This window comes from Parasteatoda tepidariorum, chromosome 11 (genome assembly GCF_982258835.1).
Source record: "Parasteatoda tepidariorum strain Cologne lab strain chromosome 11, Ptep-v5.0, whole genome shotgun sequence".
NCBI lineage: Eukaryota > Metazoa > Arthropoda > Arachnida > Araneae > Theridiidae > Parasteatoda > Parasteatoda tepidariorum.
Window position 1 is genome coordinate 26846571 of NC_141765.1, and position 24171 is coordinate 26870741.

The window sequence follows — 24171 nt, forward strand, 5'->3', positions numbered from 1 at the left end:
TTTCTTATTGATAATGTTTTTAATCAGCGTCAATAGTTTAAAAATTCAGTAAATTATATCTTTTTGTACGCAAAGATACAAACACAGAAAATCAAACTAAACTTTTTTATTTTGAAGTAAATCATAAGCATTATTTCTATTAATAGTTATAGATACTATTGGTAGAATTTGACCTGTTTTCTTTACATTGGATATCAAAAGTTCTAACAGTACTGCTGTTAAAATTTCATTGTACTGTTTACAAGCTAATTCATACAGTAAAACACTATACGATTGTAAAAACATTTTACACGATAATACATAAAATAACAAATAAAAAGAATGAATTTAACCAAAAGTTCCTTTAGCAAAAAATATCAAATGCATCCTTTAATATATATTTTTACCTCTAATTTCTAATCTGATAAATTTTTCAACGATTAATAGTTGTTTGATAAAGAATTATAACAACTATTTCGAAGAGCAATATTCTTATAAACAACAATCTATAAACGATCCTTAGCTGAGAAATATATATAATGATCCAAAAATATGGTATAAGGCCATAAAACCCATGCGAGTCGTTGAATATCAACAAATCTAGGATGAAGAGAAGTCGCATAACCTAGAGCGGTATGGCTGATTGATGACGAAACATAGTCAGTTATCAGGGCAGCATCAAGAAGGATGAAAAAGGTAGGTAGGTCATCTCTTATATGGTTCTAGCACTTCATGTTAGATATTCTTTGGTGTGAGAACGAACAAAAAATACACCTGTACTTAAAGGTTTGGTTTCTCAAATGTTATCCCAAGATGGAGTCTTTAATAGGTGATATGAAGAGCCAGGATTTTTAAAAAAAGAAAGAAGATCAAAGGAAAAAGGTGGAATGTGAATATGAGAATGAAAGAAACATATGGATTGACGTAGTAATAGTATTTAAAGTTTCCAAATGATGAAAGAGCTAACCCTTTAACGCAGATGGGTTAACCGGTGTTTTTTTCATTTATTTTTTCTGAAGCTGTAATTACAAATAAAAATATATTTTGGAATTTTTCGATTATAAAAAAGTCTAATAGTTAGCAAAAAATCTGTTAGATTATCGGTATTATATTTGTACTAAAATATAAAATCTAAAAAAAGTAGGTAGTTTGAAAAAAAAATTTCATTCGCATTCAAAAATTTATCAATTTTGAAAATTAAAGAAATTAAAATGATGAATACCAGTTTCCATTAGATTTAAATAAGTTCAAATAAGTGCAAATTTGAACCATTGCTTGGAATAAAACTGCTTTTGGAAAATTTTACCTTTAACGCAAAAATAGCGGCATGCTGTACTTCATGACCATAAATTATTATAATGCTGAAAGAAATATTTTTCACTTATTTTGGCGAAAATAATACAAAATTATGAAAAAGGCATAAAAAAATGTTTCATAACAATTCTGCATCAAAGGGTTAACTTAGTGCTGCATATAAGTAAAATTTAAAAAACATGAAGAAAAAAAGCAAATATCACAAAAATTGATATAAAATTGTTTCGGTTCTAAAATGAAATACCTTCTTCAGTATCGAAACATATAAAGAAAAACACACTGTGTCTGCTTTCATGAAATTACGAGAGATTTTGCACAGCGTTTGACGAACCTTAACAGTAACGCTTGCCTTATTTTCTACACCTTAGCGATACAACGCTTTGTAGGGAAATTTTTGCTCGTGCGCTATGAGCCCCCTATACTCTTAACGTTAGACTCGTAACGCTATGCAAAATCTCAATATTATTCGCGCTTTTTTTTTTCTTCAGATTTTTTAAACTTAAAAATTCAAGTTGTTGCATATAAAATGCTTTGAAACTAGCTTTAGAATTGCTTAGAAACTAGTAAAATTTTTATCAAAAATTTAAAATACTTGTAATGAAAATCTATTTTCTGGTTTAAACCCTAAACAAGAACAAATAAGCAATTTTTTTCGAAAAACAGATTTCAAGATTCTGGTTCAAAGCTTTATACAACACCCATAAATATTAACGACTTATATGTTCATACACTTGGATTCAGTGAATAATGTGTTTTTCTAACACATAACCTCTTCGAATTCCAACAAATTGACGCGAAAGAAGGCTCCACCCTTGAAACAGAATACCGGTAGGCTAAGTTAAAATGTGAGGAGGAGGCCTATAGTTTTCAAACACACCTAATGTGAAAAGTTAACATACGCTAAATAAACACAATAGCAATTATTACACTATATAGCTATAATCAAGAATGTAGGCCCCAACCAAAAATCAAATGCACCAAAAACAATATAATGAGAATATAAAATAGAAAATTGTAGCCTTCAATTTCTAAGTCACTAATAACAATGATAGTATACGTGTCTACCGCTGCGCTAAAATATCATGATGACAGTATTATAAGAGGATGAAAATTTATAAAAGCGGTTCCCAATTTTTCGAGGTTACGGAACCCTAAATGATCGAGCATCTTTTAGCGGAACCCCAAATATAAAAAATATAAAATTTATTTGCAGACTTGAATGTATTAACCAAAGAAAGACTACTAATTATTTTGATAATATTTAATGAACGAAATTAATTTTTTTTTCAATAATCGTTTTATCAATAAAACTCTTAAAATAATAGGTTTTATGTCAAACATTTGAATTCGCAGGTTTGGAGCATTATCTATTCAAGTTCTGAACTTGCTTTTAATGCATACATTACCTGAAAATAAATAAAATAAGTTGAATTGTAGTTTTCGAAAAAGAACTTTTACAAGCGTTGAGAATAGTAATCAGATAAAACATTATACTTTTTTTACTGGCATTTTACTTAAATAAATTTATAAAAGCAGCAAATTATCAAAGAAATATTGGTCTATTTTTTGACATAAATATAATTACAAGCTTCAAAAATCAAAAGTGATTTAAAAAGTTTATCTCGGAACCCTTGCGACCTTTCCACGGAACCCCAGGGTTCCACGGAAATCGATGACTTCTGTTATTCTTCACGTAGTTATATTCCAACATAACCCTTCAAATAATCTTCTTGTTTTATACCACTGTTTTTGTTAGTATTGTTAAACCGGAATTTTGTTACTTTTTTACATAAATTATTAATACTTTTCAGAATAAATTCTTGAATCGAAAAAAGTAAGAAATTCTAATTTATGCAAACTGTGTAAAGAAAGAAAAAATTAAATTATACATTTTTGATTTATGTAAGAAAAATATTGTAAATTACATAACACTCTTAAAAAAGAGGTTCAACGTTAAATCATAATATCGTCTAATTAAATTTGAGACCGTTTAATGTGCACGATATTATGGTCTACATTGGCACCGTTTTAAAGAGGTAACAAATTTGCACAATAATTAGGTTCAACGTGCTCGAAAATTGTACTATCCTTGAAGAACCTGAAAATATCAAATTCCAAAATTAAATTAAAAACAAAAAGAAAATCAAATAACGAAAGTAAATCATTATTCTAGCAAAGAGTGCAAGCTTACAATTTTACTTTCAAATAAAGTTGGAAAGAAATAAAACCATTATTTTTCTGAGCGAACAAAGTTAAAAAGAAAGAAAAAGAACAATACATAAAGCATGGTTCGCTAATTCAACATTATAGAAGAAATCGCATTTAGAAATAACATTAACAGCATCCTGTCAAACACTTTTTCAAAAAAGATTGCAAACTATTTCTGCATTTACGGACATGCATGAATTATTGCTTTTATACACACAGGATGTTAAACAATTTCTTCGTAGTCAAAAAGGGAGAAGTAACAAAATCAAATTACATATTTATGGAGATTTATAATCACTATCCATCAGTTCTGATTGAAAATACAAGTGAAAATGAAGAAATTTTTAATGATTAGCAATTAGAACATACAATGATTAAAAATATTAATGATTAACGGAGAAAGTGTCCATGATTAACAATTTTTAATGGCTAACAATTAAAAATATTTTTACATTTACGGATATGCATGAATTACTGCTTTTATATACACAGGGAGTTAAACAGTTTAACTTTTGTGGTAGAAAAGGGAGAAGTTATTAAATCAAATTGCATATTTTTGGAGATTTATAATCACCATCCATCAGTTCTAATTGAAGATATAAATGATAATGAAGGAACTTATAATGAGTAACAATTCAAATAATTCAATGATTGAAAATTTTAATGACTGACGAAGAAACTGTTAAAGATTAAAAAATTTTAACGGTTAACAATTTAAACTATTTCTGCATTTATATGAACAAGCGTGAATTACGATATGTTTAATTGTTTCGTAACTGAATTTATATTTTAATTTAATTTATTTAATTAAATATTTATTCTAATTTTACTGTTTATTTCATTGCTGTTTCTTTACTCAAAGTAGAGATTTAAGATAAAACGTATTTCCGGTTATGCCCTTAAGAATGAAAACGGGGTAAGCCATAAAGAAAATGCTAAACTTCTTGCAAATCATTTTTCTAAATCGAATAAATGAATAAACAATGCAAATAAATTATATCAATAACTAGAGTTAGATAATATATCGTAAAAGATCGATATTTTTGAAAATCGCAATAACGAAATTAACAAAAAAAATTCTACCTATAGATCATAAATACCACGTCTTAAGACAAATCGTTATTGATAACAACGATTAACAAATACGATAATATTGGGGTCATTACCGGCAACGATTAATATCGAATCGAAGGAAACTAGATTACGATAGCAATCAAATAAAAATAAAATCGTTAAAATTTATATAATTCATCTGGCTAGTGAAAATATTGTCCAATGGTATGTAAATTATTCAAATTACAAAAATGTTGCGATATATCCTGAAATATGGAACCTGGAATATTTCGATCCTGGAATATTTCTAACGATACACTGCGAGACTAATTCTAATATAGATCAGAACTATAAATAACATGTCTTTACGCTTAAAAAATGAATAGTAGAAACTTTTAAAATTATTATTTATTCAAAAAATAAACTAAATTTATAAAGTTTTCCTTAAATAAACTTTAATTCGTAACGTAAAAATATAAATAGTACGTATTTTTAATAAAAATTAGTTGCATACAATTCAAATCTTTAAAATAGCGATGCAGGATTAAAATCATTCAGAATTTAAACCATTCATTTTAATACCATTCAGAATATAAGTTCATGCGCAATTTTTACAAATTTTAGGCACGCCATCTTGAAATTTAAAAAAAGAATTTTAAAAATAATTTTTTTGCGCAAGAATTTCAAGGAGAGTAGTATACGGAAATATAAGTCCACTTAAAATATTTCGAGAATTTTCTCTTACAAACACCATTGAATATAACAAAAAAAAGTACTTTAAATCATTTTATACAGCGTTTAAAATTTTTTTCAACTTCTTTTGAATAATAGCTAAGATTTAAAAATAAAATATGTGTTTGGACGAAAATTCGTTCCCATTCGGTACTAGGAGAAACTGCATTACAGAACTCAAAACAAATCTCAAGTGTTTACGTGCAGAACTGTTTGAAAAAAATAATTTCAGCAAATACATAGAATTATTATAAAATTATGTTTGATGCTTTAAAAATAGCTTATAGTAAAACTATTTTTCACATATTACGTAATTTATTTCCAAAAAAAAAAATATTTCATAGATAAAATGTAAACCTAGATTATCGTTGGTAGATCATGTATGGGAAACGTGGCTGCTAAAGTTTGAGAAAAGTTTTTTAAGCAATGCACAACTGAGCGACCGACAGAATGTGAGAAATTGGATCAAACTGTGGAAGAAAATAATAAACTTTTACGTTAATGCCAAATAATAGAAACGAACTTCAGTTCAAAAACTTCATTTCTAGTTGCATCGATTTTATTTATACTCTCCGCTTCAATTTTCTAAAAATGCTATAAATAAATCTAGAGTTTTTATTAAATTAAAATTCGTTCGACTAAATACGTCTTCAGTAAAATATTTTTCATAACAAACAACTGCAAAACACAGTCTGGCTAATTTTAATTTCATTCCATGGAAAACAATAAGAAGAAGAAAGATTTCCAAAAATATTGCCGATTATAAAATTAATTATAATAATTCCTAATTAAATTCATAATTAAAATTATATTATTTTGATAATTAATGCATTAAAAAATTATAAAATAGGTAACAAAATGTTCCAAACAGTTTAGTTGATTTCTAACTTTAATCTTGGGTAAATAAAAACTATAATATGATGACATACAAAATTACAAAAACATTTAACAAGAATTAACTTTTAATTTAATGACGAAGCAAACCTTCAAAGGGTAATGCCACCAATGTATCTAAATATAGACGCTATTTTCAGGGGAGGGGGTGTATGAAATCTCACAAAACTTTTTTACAGATGTTTATGGTACAATATCTGTTTTAATTTTGTTGACAGTTAACACAACAATCAAAAAAATATTTTTAAAAAAAAGTTATATGGCAGAACATAAAAAAAAGCCAGAAATAACTTCATTTTTTTTTTCTTATTCGATTCTGAATTTCCATTCCATTTTAAAATAATTTCTATTTTTTTCTTAATTTAAAAAAGATTTAAACATTTCTCAGTATTTTAAAAACGTCTTAAGAGGCCTTTCCTCTCCCAAACCGACCCTCTTCTATATGGTTTATAATATGATTCAACTGAGGAAGTGGTGGAGACAGGGAGGGAAAAATCTAAAAATGCTTTTAACGCTCTTCATAATTCTCACAAATAAATTGGTGATGGATATTTACTCGATTTGGCAATATCTTTCGATATATGTAAAATACAAAGCCGATTTGAGATATTTTTAGATTCTAGATTTTCAGATTCTCCGAATTTCGATTCACGGTTAATTTTTTTTTCTTTTTCAGAACAAATTATGTCAATAAAATTCTGAAATCAACAGTTTTTGATAGATAATCTAATAATACACAGATGCCTGTTCTTAGATTTTTGATAAGCATCCTTGTTCTTATGCACTTAACTTTAAAAGAATTTATCAGCGTCTTCCAAATCGGTTTTCATTAATTTAAACTGTAATAAAATAACATTTAAAAAAATATAAAAACTGAGAAACGTGTAGTTATAAATAACTTTCTCAAAACTATAAATCGCATCATTCTATTGGTTTAAAGGTTTGAGGAAAATTCATATAAGTTCTAAAAAATATCATGTGCTATTTCTCCTAATTTAGTCAAACAACACCTTTATTTAATACTTTTGTTTAAAGGTATTGTGCTGTCTAATAATACTATAGCATCAAAAGTTTGTTAAGTACAAAAAAAATCAAGAAATCACAAACTAAAAATTTAACCTAAAATTCAAGATGGCAATGATGGAGACAATTTCTCAAATAAAGGGTTAGAAATGCGGTCGTAATTCATAAGAAAAAGATATTTAATAGGAGATCATGATAGATTAAAAAAACTTCATTAGACTAAATAAGGTGCTTTTAAGAGTGAAACATATAACGCATAGGGAGGGAAAAGGGTTAAATTTAGACCTTAATGACACAAAAACGGGAATATATCGGCTATACAGCACACATATCACAGTACGTACTCTAAGCTACGAGATTCAAACGGTGTTATAAACTAAACAGATCTGACAAGAGAAGAGGATAATCACATATATAATCACAGAACTCGGATTATTTTCTTCCACAATTACAAAATGACACAAATTGTAAAACAAATTTATAAAGGGAGAAAAAATTATGACGAAAACCACCCAAAACATCTGTTTTTTCAGTCATTTTGTCGATCTGATCTGTCGATCTGACAATGCAGAGATTCCAAGAAAAGACGCGATATTACATACTCAAGTCTACGAAATCCTAACAGTGTTATAAACTAAATCTCATATGGATGAAAGGGATAATCGCATGCATAATTACAGAACTCGAAATTACTTTCTTTTGCAATTAGAATAAGACACCAACTGTAAGACAAAGAGATTATGACGAAATACACTAAACATCAGGTCTTTACGCATTAAGCGAACTTTTACGCAACGCATACAAACATCGGCTTTTAAACAATGCAAAATTTACTGGAAAAGATGCGATGTTACATACTCAAGCCACGAAATCAAAACAGTGTCATGAACGAAATCTGTTGGGAGAAAGAAATAATCGCATACGTAATCTTATAACTGGAATTATTTTCCACAACAATTAGATTGAGACACAAGATGTAAAAATAATACTAGAAGAGATGAGATAATACGAAGTCCACACAAAACATCACCAGCTTTTAAACAAAGCAAAAGATGCGCGAAAAAGGAAAAGGAGAAAAAAAAAGCTAGCAATACATAATACAAATGTCATGGCAACATTTGAATGAAAGTATAAGTGTGAAATACAGAAAGAGGATGAGAGAAAAAAATTAGGTTAAATTAAAAAGAATTAAGCACCTGTATGATATTGCCTTAAGTGTTCTTGGATAATTAGAAAGTATAATCATCTTTTTTAAAGGTTTAAAAAGTAAAGAGAAACAATGTAAAAAAAAAAAAAAGGAAATAATAATAAAAGCCCCTTTTCCGCCTAGCATTAGTAAATAGTGTAAATATAAAGATAATTTTGAGAAAAAGCCAATTTATTCTAGAGTCAAAGATTATAGCAAGAAAAATGAAAGAAAAAATAAAACCATTCAAGCAACTACCAAACTATTAATTTTTTTAATTAAAAACTAATCAACCTAAAGAATGCATCTTGCTTTAGGGCGATATTTATCCGTTTATTTGGCAAACATTAGAAAAGAACTAAGTATTCACTCATTTTATCTATTAAAAGAAAAAAAATAATTTAGAAGAAAATATTCAGAGATTTTACATTCGGATTACATTTTACATGATTAACTTAACTATCTTATAGCATAGGATAGTCCTAATTGAGATCGGAAGTATAGAATGTTTTATAACATCGTTAGGCTAATTAAATTTCCGCGTCCTTGTGTATTACTTAAAACAATTTTAATCACTCACGCAATCTTTATCATGAATACAGTCTTCGTCGATGTATGTACAGAGTGTCGAAAGCAATTTTGACAGAAAACACAGGTTTTTAATTCAAAATTGTGAATTTTTATTGATTCATAAAGAATACGCGATTCATAAAGTAAATGACTTTCGTTGCTTAAAAAATAATGAAAAAATAATTATAAAAAAAACGATTAAGGGTAGTTAGTTTCTAACTCACAACAACTCAGATGAAATTTGCAAATTTTTTCTTCAAAACTAGGGAGATAATTTATCAACACCTTTAAAACAGTATATAGAACAATTTCTATCTATTTTGGTTGACATATATAAACATGAATGAAAATAAACACTCATACACATTTTATTTTACCAAATATTACTTCAAAAATTTCCGAGATTCGCCAAATGTACAGAGGGTTATGACCCCCGTATACCCCCTTTGATTGCGCTACAGAAAATACATAAATATTTCTCGTAACAGCAGCTACCTTACATTTCGAATATCAAAACTGGATTTTTAAGAAAGATATTAAGCTTCATTGAACAAAATTGTATTGAAGTTTCAAGATAAAAGATTAAAGCATGTTCGAAACAATGGACTGAGCAGCTGTACATACCATAATTTCGTGATGACATAACAAATTATTCTACAATGAAAGTTAAATGCAGGATGTGAAAATTAGGGGTCAACCATTTGTTCTGATAATAATCTTCTGATTGTTTAAGGTATTGTTGTATGCTCTAAGACTTAAGATAAAAAAAATATTATTTGGAAACAATTTACCATAAAAAGAATATGTTTTACAATGGTGCTTAGATCCCTTTAAGTTCGGCATAACTTTTTAGACATGGGCAGATAAAAACGAAAAACGATAGGAAAAAAATTACTTTTTCAGAAACATGTAAAAAAATGTCTCGATTTCCGGTTAATTACTTCGCTGGAACATTAAAATATATTTTTTTTTATCAGCAATTTTAAATATTTAACACTACTACTGCAGCATATATATATATATATATATATATATATATATATATATATATATATATATATATATATATATATATATATATATATATGTTACTGCGAGTGACCGGTGAATGTTAACAATCAAATAGTCGCTTCGGTAAATATCCGAAATATATACAAGGTCTAGTTAAGTGTCACTGCCTGGTATACATTTTTCCGGTATGCCCTGCAATTAATATCAAATGGTATATAACAAATATTTCGGACATTCACCTAAGTGACTTAGTGATTGTAGATATTCACCAGTGAAAGTCGACATTCCCTTGATTTCGGACATTTACGAAATGAGATCGCATTTGCGATGGTATAAGTTAAAGTTACTGGATCAAACGTAGTTAGAATAAGTCATCACTTAAATCAATAACTTTCAAGTTTTAGTTTAGATTGTAATGATAACAACCAAAAGCAGGGCAGCAGAACTAAAGCTTGTGCAATGAGCCAAAAATTATAATCTTTGAATAACTTTTGTTATAGCAATAGGATTTTCATGTACTAAGTGCCAATCTGAATTGACCTCAAATATGCTAATTAATTAGTGCTAACCATTATGTTTCGAAATCAGATAAGAAAACATACTCCTCTGAATAAACATACCTTTTTCTCGAATGATTTGACGTACTTTGGTATAATAGTGAAGATTTATAGAAGTTTTAAATATAAAAAAAATAATTAATAAAGTTTAAACTTCGCTAAAAATCCGAAAGATGCAACCCTTCTTAGGATGACCGGAATCGAGCTATTTCATTGAAACCGCAATCTACTACCACAAGCATCTTTCGTTAACATACATTATTGAAACTCATTTTCAATTTTTTATCTGGAACTAAAATTAGAGCCCCCTGGATCTATACATTTAAAACAGCTTTTGTGAAATAGCAAAGATTTGTAAAGTTTTTACAATAAAAATAATAATAAACGCTTTCTTAAAATTATTATTTGTATAATATTAATGGTTTTTTAAAGCTTCATAATTTTTCTAGTATAATGAGTTGTTATAACCGTTTAAATAATGCCTTTATAATTTTCTATGTGCTATATGAAAAGGTAATTAGCTTCAACCAAATAGAATTTCTTAAGTTCGAAATAAATAAAAAAAATTCAACTAATGAATACCTCATTCTGAAACAATACAAGTCAGATTTTTGAAGTTTACAGAATCTTTGAAGAAATAAAGTCATTTATTTACAAGAACAATTCTAGATTCATTTTAACAATCTTTTTCCAAGTTTCGAATTAAAAACAATTTTTGATTTGAAGAAATTTTGTGGTTCCAATATTATTCAGAGTACTGTTTACTTAACAAATTGCTATTTTTATCTATCTAAAACTAAACGTGCTGATCGTTTCATTTAGCTAGATACTTTCTATGCATTAAATATGCATTTTTAAATTTCTTAAAAGTTATTTTACCTAAGGTATTTTCATTGCTCGTTCCACGAAATCTTATCAAAAACAAAATCTTATCGGGAAAAAAAATCGTAAAACCTTTTATTTTAAAAAATTTATATTTTCAGAACTAAATACATTTGAATTCCTTCATTCTGAGTTTATTAAAAATTCATTTTGAATAGCGAAGAGCACTAAATCTGTTAGTCCATCGCTTAAAAATATCTTTTATTATTGAAATTGATTAAATTATTTTTTCAACAAATAAAGAGCAACAAACTTTAGGAGTTAGAAATGTGAAAAAGGCAGATTTAACATGACATTTTCGAAGATACGAAATAACAAGATCAAAAAAGTCTTAAAATAGCTTCTTAACAATAAATTCAGTATTTTCAATGTAATTTAAATATCTTGAATTCTTCTTCAACACCTTTTCTTTTAATCGCAACTTTCAATGTGAACTATTGACTGTCTATTTTATATTCTTTCGGGTAATTTACAAACAAGTACTATTTCCTTTTCAAAACCAAATCCATGTAAATTTCCTATTCACCCAAAAATTTAAATGTAAGACGGAATAATATTCAAATGAGTTAAAAAATAGACAAATGTTGGCATTTAAATATTATCAAAAGTAGGAAACTGCAATAAGATTCCATTTTTTTTATTTAGTTATTTATTTTTAACAATATAAGTAGAATGAACTACACATTTTAACAATGCATATCAAGAGCATTCAAAAGAGTCGTCCCGATAATTAAAAGATATTTAGTATAAAAAAGCAAAGCGTTTTATTTTGTAATTATGGGAATTGCAGTACAGAAGTAAACAAAATAATTAAAAAGAAAACTTTTTTTTCTTCTTTTAATTTTTTTTTTTTTTTTTTTTTTGTAAAATGTAAAACCAGCTGAAGGCACTCCGTTTTGTTTTGTTTGGAGAAGAGGGGCACATTTTTTTTTCTCAGTTTTTGACAAATAGTTGACTAGTCTTCTAGATTTTTGAGTGATTTTGGACAAAAACAGCTCCTTTTTCGTTGTTGTTTTTTCCTTCAAAATGTATCTTTTTTTTTTCTATTATTCCAAATGCAAAACAAATATAACTACTAAAACTCATTCATTTATATAATCATTTATTTATTACAATAATTATATTTTTAGTTATTTATTTAGGCTTCCAAAAACACTCAGAAAAGAAAATCCTTGATTTTTTTCACACTGATTCTATCGAATTTCACTGAGTTTTGTAACTGGTAGCTTACATTTTACTATCAATTTTTCAATTATACCTAATTCTTACGCATAAAATATATAACAAAACACTTCTACTTGCTATTAGAAAAAAAAATCTTTCTTTTTTAATAACGAATTTCTAGGTATCTCAAACTCAAATTAATTCATTTTCTCACACTTTTTATACATTTTAATTTAATTCCTTGATATTTCCCTGATTTTTCAAGATTGAAAAAATCTCCCTGCTCTACAGCCAAACTGTTATTATATTAATGCAGCAATACAATAAGGTAACGAAATATTGTGCAGGAATATTTCTGCCTAGCTTTAGCTCCTTAGAAGTAAATACAAGTTGTTGCACAATCCCCTCAATATATCTTTAAAAACTTTGTCAAATATGAATTCAGAATAATAAGCAAACTAGAGATCGCAAAATAATAATAAGTGAGGAAAAAACATAAACCTTATTAAAATCTGACGAATCGCAACTGATGATGGAGGGTTTAAAAACATCAAAAAATCAGTTTGATTGAATTTCGAAAGTATTTTTAATAGTTGCATTTCACCTCCTTTCAGTTTCCTCAGACAATGAAAGAGACTATGATGTTTACAATTCCGACCTCCTGAATTCGTCAAATTATGTTACAGTTTTTATTTTTCCCTCCCTCGTCTTGATTTGCAACTTAAATTGAAAATGATTCTAAAAATATATATTGAGGTTGGTTATTACAGAACACTTTATGTGACGTTTATTGCCTAAAATTTCACAAAATTTTCCTAAATTAAAATAAAGTATCTTTTTTTTTTCAAAAAAAAATTTAAAGTATATTATATAATATTGTATAACAGAAAATAATTTATATCACATTTGAATTTAAAAACATTATACAACATATCTTTTAAAAATCTTTTTCTTTATGATCAAAACTTAAGGATTTAATTTTTTTTTTTTTTTTTTCAAAGGATCTGACTTTTTTGGATATAAACTATGCTTGGAGTAAATTAAGGTATACTCAGTAACAAAAGCAAATCAAACATTCAAAAACTATAAACATAAATCAAAACAGACATTAATTTAACTGCTCAAATACTATAATAAATTAATAATGGAATTCCCAAAAGCAAAATTATATCTAATTTTCTGTAACAAGATTTGTGATAATTTTGCATGCATCTTCAAAAACACAGACAAACAAGTCTCGTTAATTAAATTATTTCCATTTTTTTAATAACATTAAATTTTATTTTTAAACTAGAATTGAAAAAAATGACACTAATTTAATATAAATTTATGCATAAGTGCCTATTTAAAGAAATAAAAATTGATACAACATAGAAAATTTCAATAGCGACTTGAACATAAATTGTTCTGCAGGGACAAAGACATAAAGGGTTCCTCCTAAAACATGAATTGTTCGACAATTTAAAGTACTTTGTACATTGGTAATGTATAGGAAGTGTGGTATCGAAAATATCCCTCAGCCCTGAACTCTAAATTTTACTCTTCAAAATTTAAGGAGTGAAATTACTCTGTCAAATAAGTTTTTTAAGTAACATTTTCTGTGATATCATAAGAGCAAAAATGATTGTGCAACTAGACAAGACAAACAAAAATGATTGTGCAACTAGACAAACAAAATGATTGCGCAACTGGACAAACAAAAATGATTGTGCAACTAGAGAAAAAAAATGACTGTGCAACTAGACAAACAAAAATGACTGTGTAACTAGAAAAGTTTTTTTTTTTTCAAACGGTAACAAATCATTTTCAGTTGCGATCAACATTTTTCTTTTTTTATTCAGGGTTAACTTATGCCACACAAAAAAGTCAACTGCTTTGATACCATTAAGTTATAGGGCTCCAAAATTTTACATTTAACTTAATTAAAAAAAAACTAAATTATTTAATTCAAATTACTGAAAATATAGACAGAATAAGTAGTAAACCTAATAACAGAGAACTATCTAACCTGATTGTAATAGAATCCTTGGTGATTAATTCTCATGTCTATGGTATTGTACTTTATAAGAATTATAATTTAAGAGCATAGGGTGAAATAGTGATAAGTCAAACTTTTTTAAAAATGGGCATTTACAAGTTTTCAGAATTTTTACTAAATATATCCATGATACTCAGAAATGTCTAATTGCCTACATAGAAATCTTAAAATTTAAAAAAAAAAAAAAAACTCTCCTGAACAAACTAAAAACATGGCTTATCATTTAGCAAAATGAAAAAGATAGCAAAAAAAAATTATCTATTAACTTATAAAGTAAATCAAATTAAAAAATTTAAATTGTGGTGTTTTCCACCAAAATTGTGGCTTATCATTAAGTTACTTCCAAGCCCTTCAATTAGTTATTAACTAATAAAAAATTGGTTGAGATACTCCATATAAATATTAGAAAAAATTATTTTTATTAATCAAGATCCATATCATGTAACATAAAAATTAAACAATTCAACTATCATGTTTAAATTAAATGCAATTTTAAGTTAATTAAGTATTAAAATAACGAAGATGAAAAAGATCCAGTTAATTGTTTGTGATACAAATACTATGTTTTTCACCAAAAGCCCCCTTGAAAACATTTTTTTTGTCAGTAAATTACTTCCAAGTCCTTCAATTAGTTTTTTAACTAATAAAATATCTTCCCGATACTCCTCATAAATATTAGAAAAAATTATTTTTATTAATCAAGATCCATATCATGTAACATAAAAATTAAACAATTCAACTATCATGTTTAAATTAAATGCAATTTTAAGTTAATTAAGTATTAAAATAACGAAGATGAAAAACATCCGGTTAATTGTTTGTGATACAAATACTATGTTTTTCACGAAAAACCCTCTTGAAACATTTTAAATTGTCAGTAAATTACTTCCAAGTCCTTCAATTAGTTTTTTAACTAATAAAAAATTGTTTGCGATACTCTTTATAAATATTAGAAAAATTATTTTTACTAATCAAGATCTATATTACGTAACATAAAAATTAAACGATTCTTGACTATCATATTTAAACGAAATACAAAATTTTATTAAATCTTAAAATGACGAAAAAGATCCGTTTTAAGCATTTATGATACAAATAAAAAAAAAAAATAAAAAAAAGCGCAATTATTACAAATAAGAAAAAATACAGTTAAAACGGAATTTGTATGAGAGAGAAAAGGTAAAGGTCAAAGATATATGATTTAATATCTCCATTTTGAAGTAAAAGATGAAAAGAACTTACCCAACAAACTCTTGTAGCAGGACGAGCATCCTCTCTACACGTGGTTGGAAAAGCTGCGAGACCGAGATGAACTGGAGAAGAGTGAAGCCTTGCAGGTTGTCTGTCCAACTGAGAGCCACTGGAGAGTGGCGTTTGTTGCAGCTGCTGGGCGTAAGCCATGCGAAAGGCGGAGCCAACAACTTCGCTCAGCTCTTCCGCCTGAAATACAACACAATTTTTGAGATCGAATACAAAGAAAGGATGAGGATTCAAAATAGTTCTTTGAAAGGGAAAATGTCAAGTAGGGAGAGATCATCTGGATTTCAGAAAAAATACATTACAAAAAGTAAATAAGAGTTTAAGGAGCTCGTTCTAAGGTCTGTTTTAAAAAATCAGATCTTTTGCGATTAAATACTATTTCAGTATAGATGAAAACATTTATACACACCAATAAAACCAAATGATTAATAAAAAGAAATTCTTTTTTAAAAAAATTCGAATTTGAAGTTCACTAACAGCACGAAAATTGCTATAAAGAAGATAATTTTAGTGTATAATGCACTGATTTATAAATCAAATTTTCAAAAATCTTTCACTGCAATGTGTATTTCTTCAATATTTACTTAAAATACTTTTTTATTGAAATGATGTTTTTTTAAAACCAGCATTTCAACAAAAAGTTATATATGTACTCATTATTTGTTTTAATAATTGGCCAGTTTCTCTCAATTAAAAAAAAATATATTTCAATAAAAAAATTTATTAACAAAAAATGTGTTCATTTTTTGTTACAATAACAGTGTAAATATATTATTATAATTTTATTTTATTTTAAAACCAGCATTGAACAGCAGATCCGATTCTGAGTTTACAACTATCAATGTCAACTCCGCAGCCTTGCAATTTTGAAACCAACAAAGGAGACAAGGGAACTTCTGGATCAAGAATTGGGAAAAATTAGCCTTCGTGGAGGATTTTTTGACGGAATTAACCCGCATTTGCATTACACGGAGAGAAAAACCACGAAAACATCTCACGGTGAGCCCAACAGCAAAGGCGACTCTAACCCATGATCTGTCTATGACTGGGGATATTTTAAGTTATCACTGCGGTTGATGCGAGCTGTGAGCAGAATTCGTATCAACCTGCCATCACTAGGATTCGAACCTGGGTCACTTCATTGGTAGGAAAGCGCTCTATCCCCTGAGCCACCACGACTCACATTATTATAATTGATGAATAGTGAGGAGAGATGAATAAATCAGTGTAATGCCAATGACAAGTTTTCCAACTATCTTTCTTTCTTTCTTTCTTTTTTTTTTTTTTTTTTTTTTTTTTTTTTTTAAAAAATATCACTGGTGATAGCCAGACAATTTATAGCTCTGTAGCCTTAAGGTTTAACTCTGAAGACAAGGCAACTATTGAGTCTTGTTGAGACAAACTTTGTGGAGAACTAATTGACATGAACTAATAGATATTTAGATTATACATTAATATCGGACAACTCCATTTACCATTGCGAATACCTGACTTTAAAAATATACAGTCACAAAAAAACTCAGCTGACCACCAAAAAATTGTGGTAGTTCAGTGCGTGCATGCATGTAACAGTATTGTTTTCGGATCATCACTATGAATGCATACCAAATTGTCGTCAATAGCCCATTAGTGTAGCTCTAATTCGACATTAACAATCAAATCAAAACACCAATTATTGATTTTCAATTATATAAAATAAAATCTCTAACTAATATACAAGACTAAGAAACTAATGAGGCGGTGCGTATCAAACCTTGAAGTCCACAAAAAATAAATAAAAATTCTATTACATTATCTGTAATCGAAACTCTTTTAAATAAAAATACTTCGATAAGTTTAAAATTTATTGAACTAACCAGAAAAAAAAACTTATTTTTTAAATCTTAAATTTAAAGTTGTTCATGATAATCTCAGAGCAACTGAAATGCAATTGACAGGAAATTAAAGACAATTAATTTCCCATCATTTGCACTTGAGCTGTCACCCATTAACAAATATTGCATGTGGGTGAATTTTGCTGTGAAGTCATGCGACAACACTAGTTTTCCATATACTAGCACTCAAGTGACAAACCACAAAAACGTAAAGGACGTTTCCTATAATTTTTAAACTTGTGACTTTTAATCCTCGGCAAAGCACGGAACCGAAAATACGTGGACGAAATTATGGAAACAGCCTTTCCTCTCGCAACTAAAATTTTGGAAAGTTTCATATTTTAAAACTTTTATCACACTTTGAAAGATCATGATCACAGCTTTTAGATAGGATCACGTTTTCGCCATCAAAAATTTCTATTGACCAAAATAAGAGGGGATTTTATTTTATTCCATAACCGACCCAATTCTAGGTTTACAACAATCAATGTTCAACTCCAGCCAGGTGGCAGAGCGGTTAGCGTGCCTGGTTGCGAAACTTATGGCTGCGGCTTCGAATCCAGCTCAGGGCATGGATGTTAATTTCTGCGTGTTGTCCTCTGTTGTGTGTGATGTGTGAATGGGGCCCCCACACTATGAACGGGTACCTGAGGCAGTGTGGCATGGGTAATGTTGCTCCCTTCCGTGACTTAGGTTCACTTTCGAGGGGAAGAACGAAAATTCAGTACCTGTCGCTAAAAAAAAATTAAAAAAAATTTCAATTCCGTGCCCTTGTAATTTTGAACTAATCCCAGAAGACCAGGGAACTCCTGGATCAAACACTGGGACAAACCAGCCTTCGGGGAGGACTTTTTGATGGAACAAACCCGCATTTGCGTTACATGCCGAAAAAAACATGAAAACGTCCCACGATTAGCCTGACGGCATAGTGATTCTAACCCATGATCCGTCTACCACTGAGGATATTTAACATCAGCACTGAGGTCGGTGCGAGCCGGGAATGCCGGAAGCAGAATTCGTATCAACCAGCCACCGCTGAGAATCGAACTTGGGAAACCTGATAAGGAGGCTAACGCTCTATCCCCTGAGCCACAGCGGTTTTAGAAGGGTAAACTGAAAATTTATTTTCATTAATTTTTGAAAAGCACTTAAATTAAGGGATTTGTTCAATAAATATCACAAGCTTTTAAATACACAATTTGACTGCCTCCAATTTCGAAAGACCCGATGAACAAAATTTCGTAAAACATAAGGAAAACAAATTTCTACCCCGATAATATATTAAAGATATAAATTTCAGTACATACTAAAACATAACTCGTCACTGTATTGGATTTTGAGCTTTCTAAAGTCATAAAAAATGTCCATTTTTTTAGACAGATTTAGAAAAGCTTAAAAAGTCATTTAGAAAAAAGTAGGAGTTAAGAACTTTTAATTATTCAGGGCAGTTTATTTAGTAATGGGTAAATTAAGACCACGCTACAACAAATGTGTAATGGTGATTTTTTAAGTTGAGCTAAAAGTTTTAAACAAAAATTTAACTAATTTTGCATGCAAGGGAAAGGCTGTTTTCATTTAGATAATGCAGCAGTGAATTCATAATATTATCGAACCCTCATATATATAAAGGGAGCTTTGTATTAGAAATATTTGTATTTAGATATATTTTTCATTAATATTTATTTTTACAATCCTTGTCAAAAATGAAGTCAAGGAAGGAGGCACATTATTGATTGCAAATTATTATTTGAGCGAGGAAAAAACAAAAATGCTATGAAAATATGACAAATCATTTTGAGGTGGGATGAAACACATCAAAATAAGTTTGGCTACCTGGAGAAACTGTAAGATATTTTTGATAATCACCTTTCAGCACTTGTTTGTTGACTTCGGCAATCAAACAGGTTTTGATGTTTTAGACCTTCCATTCTCAGTAGTGATTTCTTAGATTTCAATAGCGATTTTGTTTTCTTCTCACTTGAATATTTATTTGCAATCTAAAATTATGTGTATGTTTTGTTTATTCTTGACAAAGGTTTGTGTATGAAAACAAGGATTAACAATTTATTAGGGTAAACAATTTAAACATTAACTGATCAGCGATAACTAAACAAGTCAAAGTTCATCTGGGATTTCATATATAGTTTTCCTGTGATCTAATTCCATTTATTTATTTTATGGTGTTTTCTAATAGTTTGATCCTATTTCAAGAGGCCAATTTTTGTCCCATCAACATAATTACTAGTTATTTTTAAACAACAAATCAAATCTTTAAAATAATTTTTTACGTATTTTAAAAACAACTTAGTATAATAAAATGAATTAACTGCAAACGCATATTATTAAAAACTTGCGACAAAAATAAATGCATTCTATAGATACTGAGTAATGTATATACTTATTGCAAAATGGAAGAAGAGTAAATACAGATACCGAGAAACCGGAGAGTCTTTGGTTGAACTAGAGGTAATCATAAAATATTAGTAAACACAAAAAAAAAGAAAAATATATCAGAATCGTATACATTGAAAGAGCCAATCTATCGAAGAGAAAATCTTGAAAAATGGTATCCTTGCATAACACTGAATTCCCTATTGATATGGAATGCATTGATAGAAAGGTAGAAATAGAAAAAATATTTTATATAAAAAAGAAGAGTGGACTGGTAACATTTTTGTGTGTTGTTTACCGTTTGTTGCCAGATATAGAAAGATAAAAGCCCATCGATGAAAAAGTCATGATTAATTCAATACGACGTTGTCAAATAAAAACGTTTTGAGCACTGAATCTTCAGTTCATTCATAACTTTATCTTCCTTGTCATTTTCAAAGAATTCTTAAGAATAAGTGATTAATGAAAAAGGAAGTTATCTGTGTAATGTTAGAAATTACGGAGCGTGTTGAACTATATCGTTCAAATTTGCTGTAACTTGAATTATATTATCGCTCTTTTTAAACTTGATTACTAGGTCCAAAGTGGACAGTAACATGATTCGATTTAACACATTATTAAGGTTAGGGTTGTCGAATATTATATAAATTTGTCTCAATCTTAATAAGGTGTTAAATTGAATCATATTACTGTCAATATTTGTTGCTAGATGTAGAAATATAAAAGCCCACCGATGAAAAAGCCATGATTAATTCAATACGACGTTGTCAAATAAAAGCGTTTTGAGCACTGAATCTTCAGTTCATTCATAACTTCATCTTCCTTGTCATTTTCAAAGAATTCTTAAGAAAAAGTGATTAATAAAAAAGCAAGTTATCTATGTAATGTTAGAAAATACGGAGCGTGTTGAACTATATCGTTCAAATTTGCTGTAACTTGAATCATATTATCGCTCTTTTTAAACTTGATTACTAGGTCCAAAGTGGACAGTAACAAGATTCAATTTAACACATTATTAAGGTTAGGGTTGTCGATTATTATATAAATTTGTCTCAATCTTAATAAGGTGTTAAATTGAATCATATTACTGTCAATGTTTGTTGCTAGATGTAGAAATATAAAAGCCCACCGATGAAAAAGCCATGATTAATTCAATACGACGTTGTCAAATAAAAGCGTTTTGAGCATTGAATGTACAGTTCATTCATAACTTAATCTTTCAAGTCATTTTTAGGGAATTCTTAAGGAAAAGTGATTAATAAAAGGGTAGTTATCTGTGCAAAGTTAAAAATTACGGAGCTTGTTGAACTATCATATCGTTCAAATTTGTGGCTAACTTTTATAAGTTGAATCATATTATCGAACTTCTTAAACCAGATAAATTATTTGGTCAATATGATCTAAATATAGTCAATAAGATGATTCAGTTTTACACCTTTTTAAGGTTGAGACAAATTTACATGAAATTTGACAACACCATTATGTAAATTTGCATCGCGTTATTGTTCAAGGCATCGAAATTATGATATATACGGTGCAAATTTATGTAAATCGCAATTATGAGCATGTTGCTGTCAAATTTTATGTAAATTCGCCTCAACCTCAAAAAGGCGTTAAACAGAACCATGTTACTGTCTAAGTTGAACCATAAATAACCAAGCCTAAAGAAGTACCATAACATAATTCAACTTATATAAGGTAACAGCAATCTTCCTGGTCATTTTTAGAGAATTCTTAAGAAAAGTGATTAAGAAAATGGTAGTTATCTGTGCAACGTTAGAAATTACGGAGTGTGTTGAACGATATCGTTCAAATTTGCTGCAACTTGAATCATATTATCGTACTTCATAAACATTATGATCCAACTTATATAAGGTAGCAGCAATCTTCCTTGTCACTTTTAAAGAATTAAAAAAAAGTGATTAAGAAAATGGTAGTTATCTGAGCGAGGGTCGAAATTATGAAACGTGTTGAACTAACTAGTTAGTTAATCACAATAAATATCAAGAAAACTAAAAAAAAAAAAAAATCCTAAAATTCCAAGATGGCGAGGACAAAGCCTCTTAAGGTTCAAAACATCGCTATTACTTTTTTTTTTTTTTTTTTTTGCTGCACCAACTTTTCTAAGAATGTATTGCGTTTTAAAAATTAGCCATCTTTTCGTTAACCATTTAAACTGCTAGCGTTTCAATATTATTACAGAAAAAAAAAGCTTCTATAAAGTTTGATTTCTCGGTAATTATTCAATCCAATATTTATTTTAAATTTTGTCAATTCAAATTACGTTACATAATACAGCGCAGAAATTTGTTTTTTACATCATTCAATTTTTTCCCGATCATTCTTAAATTACAGACAGTTTTAATATTGTGAATTAGATAGTTTCACAGGAAACAGTTTAACTTGTTTATCAATTTAAACAAAGCGTTGCGTTTCGTGACAGTAAAATGTATGTAAAATTTTAATGTTTTTTTTTATTTTTTTATTTAGGAGTCAAATTTTTTCGTGAATTAAGTATTTTGTTGTTTTTCAATAAGTGGGTTATATTTTTTTCAAAACCATCTGAACTTCTAAAGCACATTTATAGCCCAATCTGAGTTCCTGAGTAAAATAATAATAGTGGAGTGCTATAAACTCGGTGGCCATTTCATCTTCAACTTCAGGAGAGATGACCACATAAAATTGAAGAATGATGGCCACTTACATTAATATGTATTAACATAACAGGATCGTAGGGACCTTAAAAATTTAAAAAGTAGTAACAAAAGTGAGAAAATAAGATGTATTTAAGTAAATTCGTATTCATCACCACACTAATATTTCCAAATAAATAAATCTAGTTATAAAATCTTTGGTTACGTTAAAGGTTTTCGTTTGGTTTTGTAATTTTAAGATAAAAGCTAATAATAAGAAATTCCTAGCTTTTTTTTTTATTACAATATTAAAACCGTACGAACGCTGTATATTACATACCGATTCTATAGATCTAACATATCCGATAGAACCCTAAGACCTAACACCATAGAACTCTGAATATTATCCGTTTCTACAGACACAAAACTTGATAACAATAAAAGTATGAGCTGTGAAAAAGAACATAATACCACAACTAAAAACTAAAAATGATGACTGGATGAGATGTGTAAAATGCATGTAGTGGCTCAAAGAAACATGTACAAAACAACAAAGTTGAAACATGCACAAAATTTTCGTAAGTGATGGGTTATATCTATATATTCAATTCTATTATTAGATTCTATTTACTTATTTTCCAAGATAAAATTAATTCTTTACTTATTTTCCATGCATGCAGTGGCTCAATGAAACACGTACTAACTTTGAGAAACTTGTACAAAACAACAAAGTTGAAACACGTGTAACTTAGTTTTTTCGAAAGTCATGGATTAAATCTATGTATTAGATTCTCTTTACTTATTTTTCATGATAAAATCAATTCTTTATAACCTATCTTAATTTTCTAATGGTTAACGGTATAAAACGCGTTATCTTCCATATTTTAACTTCACTTTTTCTAAACTGTATTGAATAGCCAACTCATCTCAACATTAAGAAGATATGGCCACTTCTTCCAAATTATGGCCACTATCAAAAAAAATTTTCATATTTTGTTCTAAATATTTCCTTATTTTTTGCTCAAAATATGTTGAGTACCTGTATGAAAATTTAAAATATGCATGAATATTTTCTGTATCTCTATTCTCAGTACTTTTATTTCAATTAGAAAAAATTGTGGCCATTTATCTTAAATTTACCCGATAGTTTTATATCCCTATATGTATGACATTATGGGATTACAGTATTATAATATAACATTATGGGATTTAAACTTTAGTGAGCTTTCCAGACTTACCGTTAAGGCTATTAGGAAAAGTTTATTTAACTTAAATAAACACAAGTCCCACAACATCAGGATATCCTTAGTGTAATTTTTTTCCGTTCCCCCCATTATAACTTTCCCAATAACTACGGTTACCGAAAGTAGGTAATTTTAAAGTTTGGTGCAGTATAGCCCAT

At 28.3% G+C, this 24171-nt stretch overlaps 1 protein-coding gene across 1 annotated transcript in view; it reads right to left on the reverse strand.

The window, feature by feature from the left end:
- LOC107439278 (uncharacterized) overlaps positions 1 to 24171 on the reverse strand; it is a 103969-nt gene that overhangs the window by 23903 nt on the left and 55895 nt on the right. Inside the window, exon 5 of the mRNA XM_016051811.4 lies at positions 15854 to 16051. Coding sequence (XP_015907297.3) covers positions 15854 to 16051 — 198 coding nt within the window. The remainder of the gene's footprint in view (positions 1 to 15853; positions 16052 to 24171) is intronic.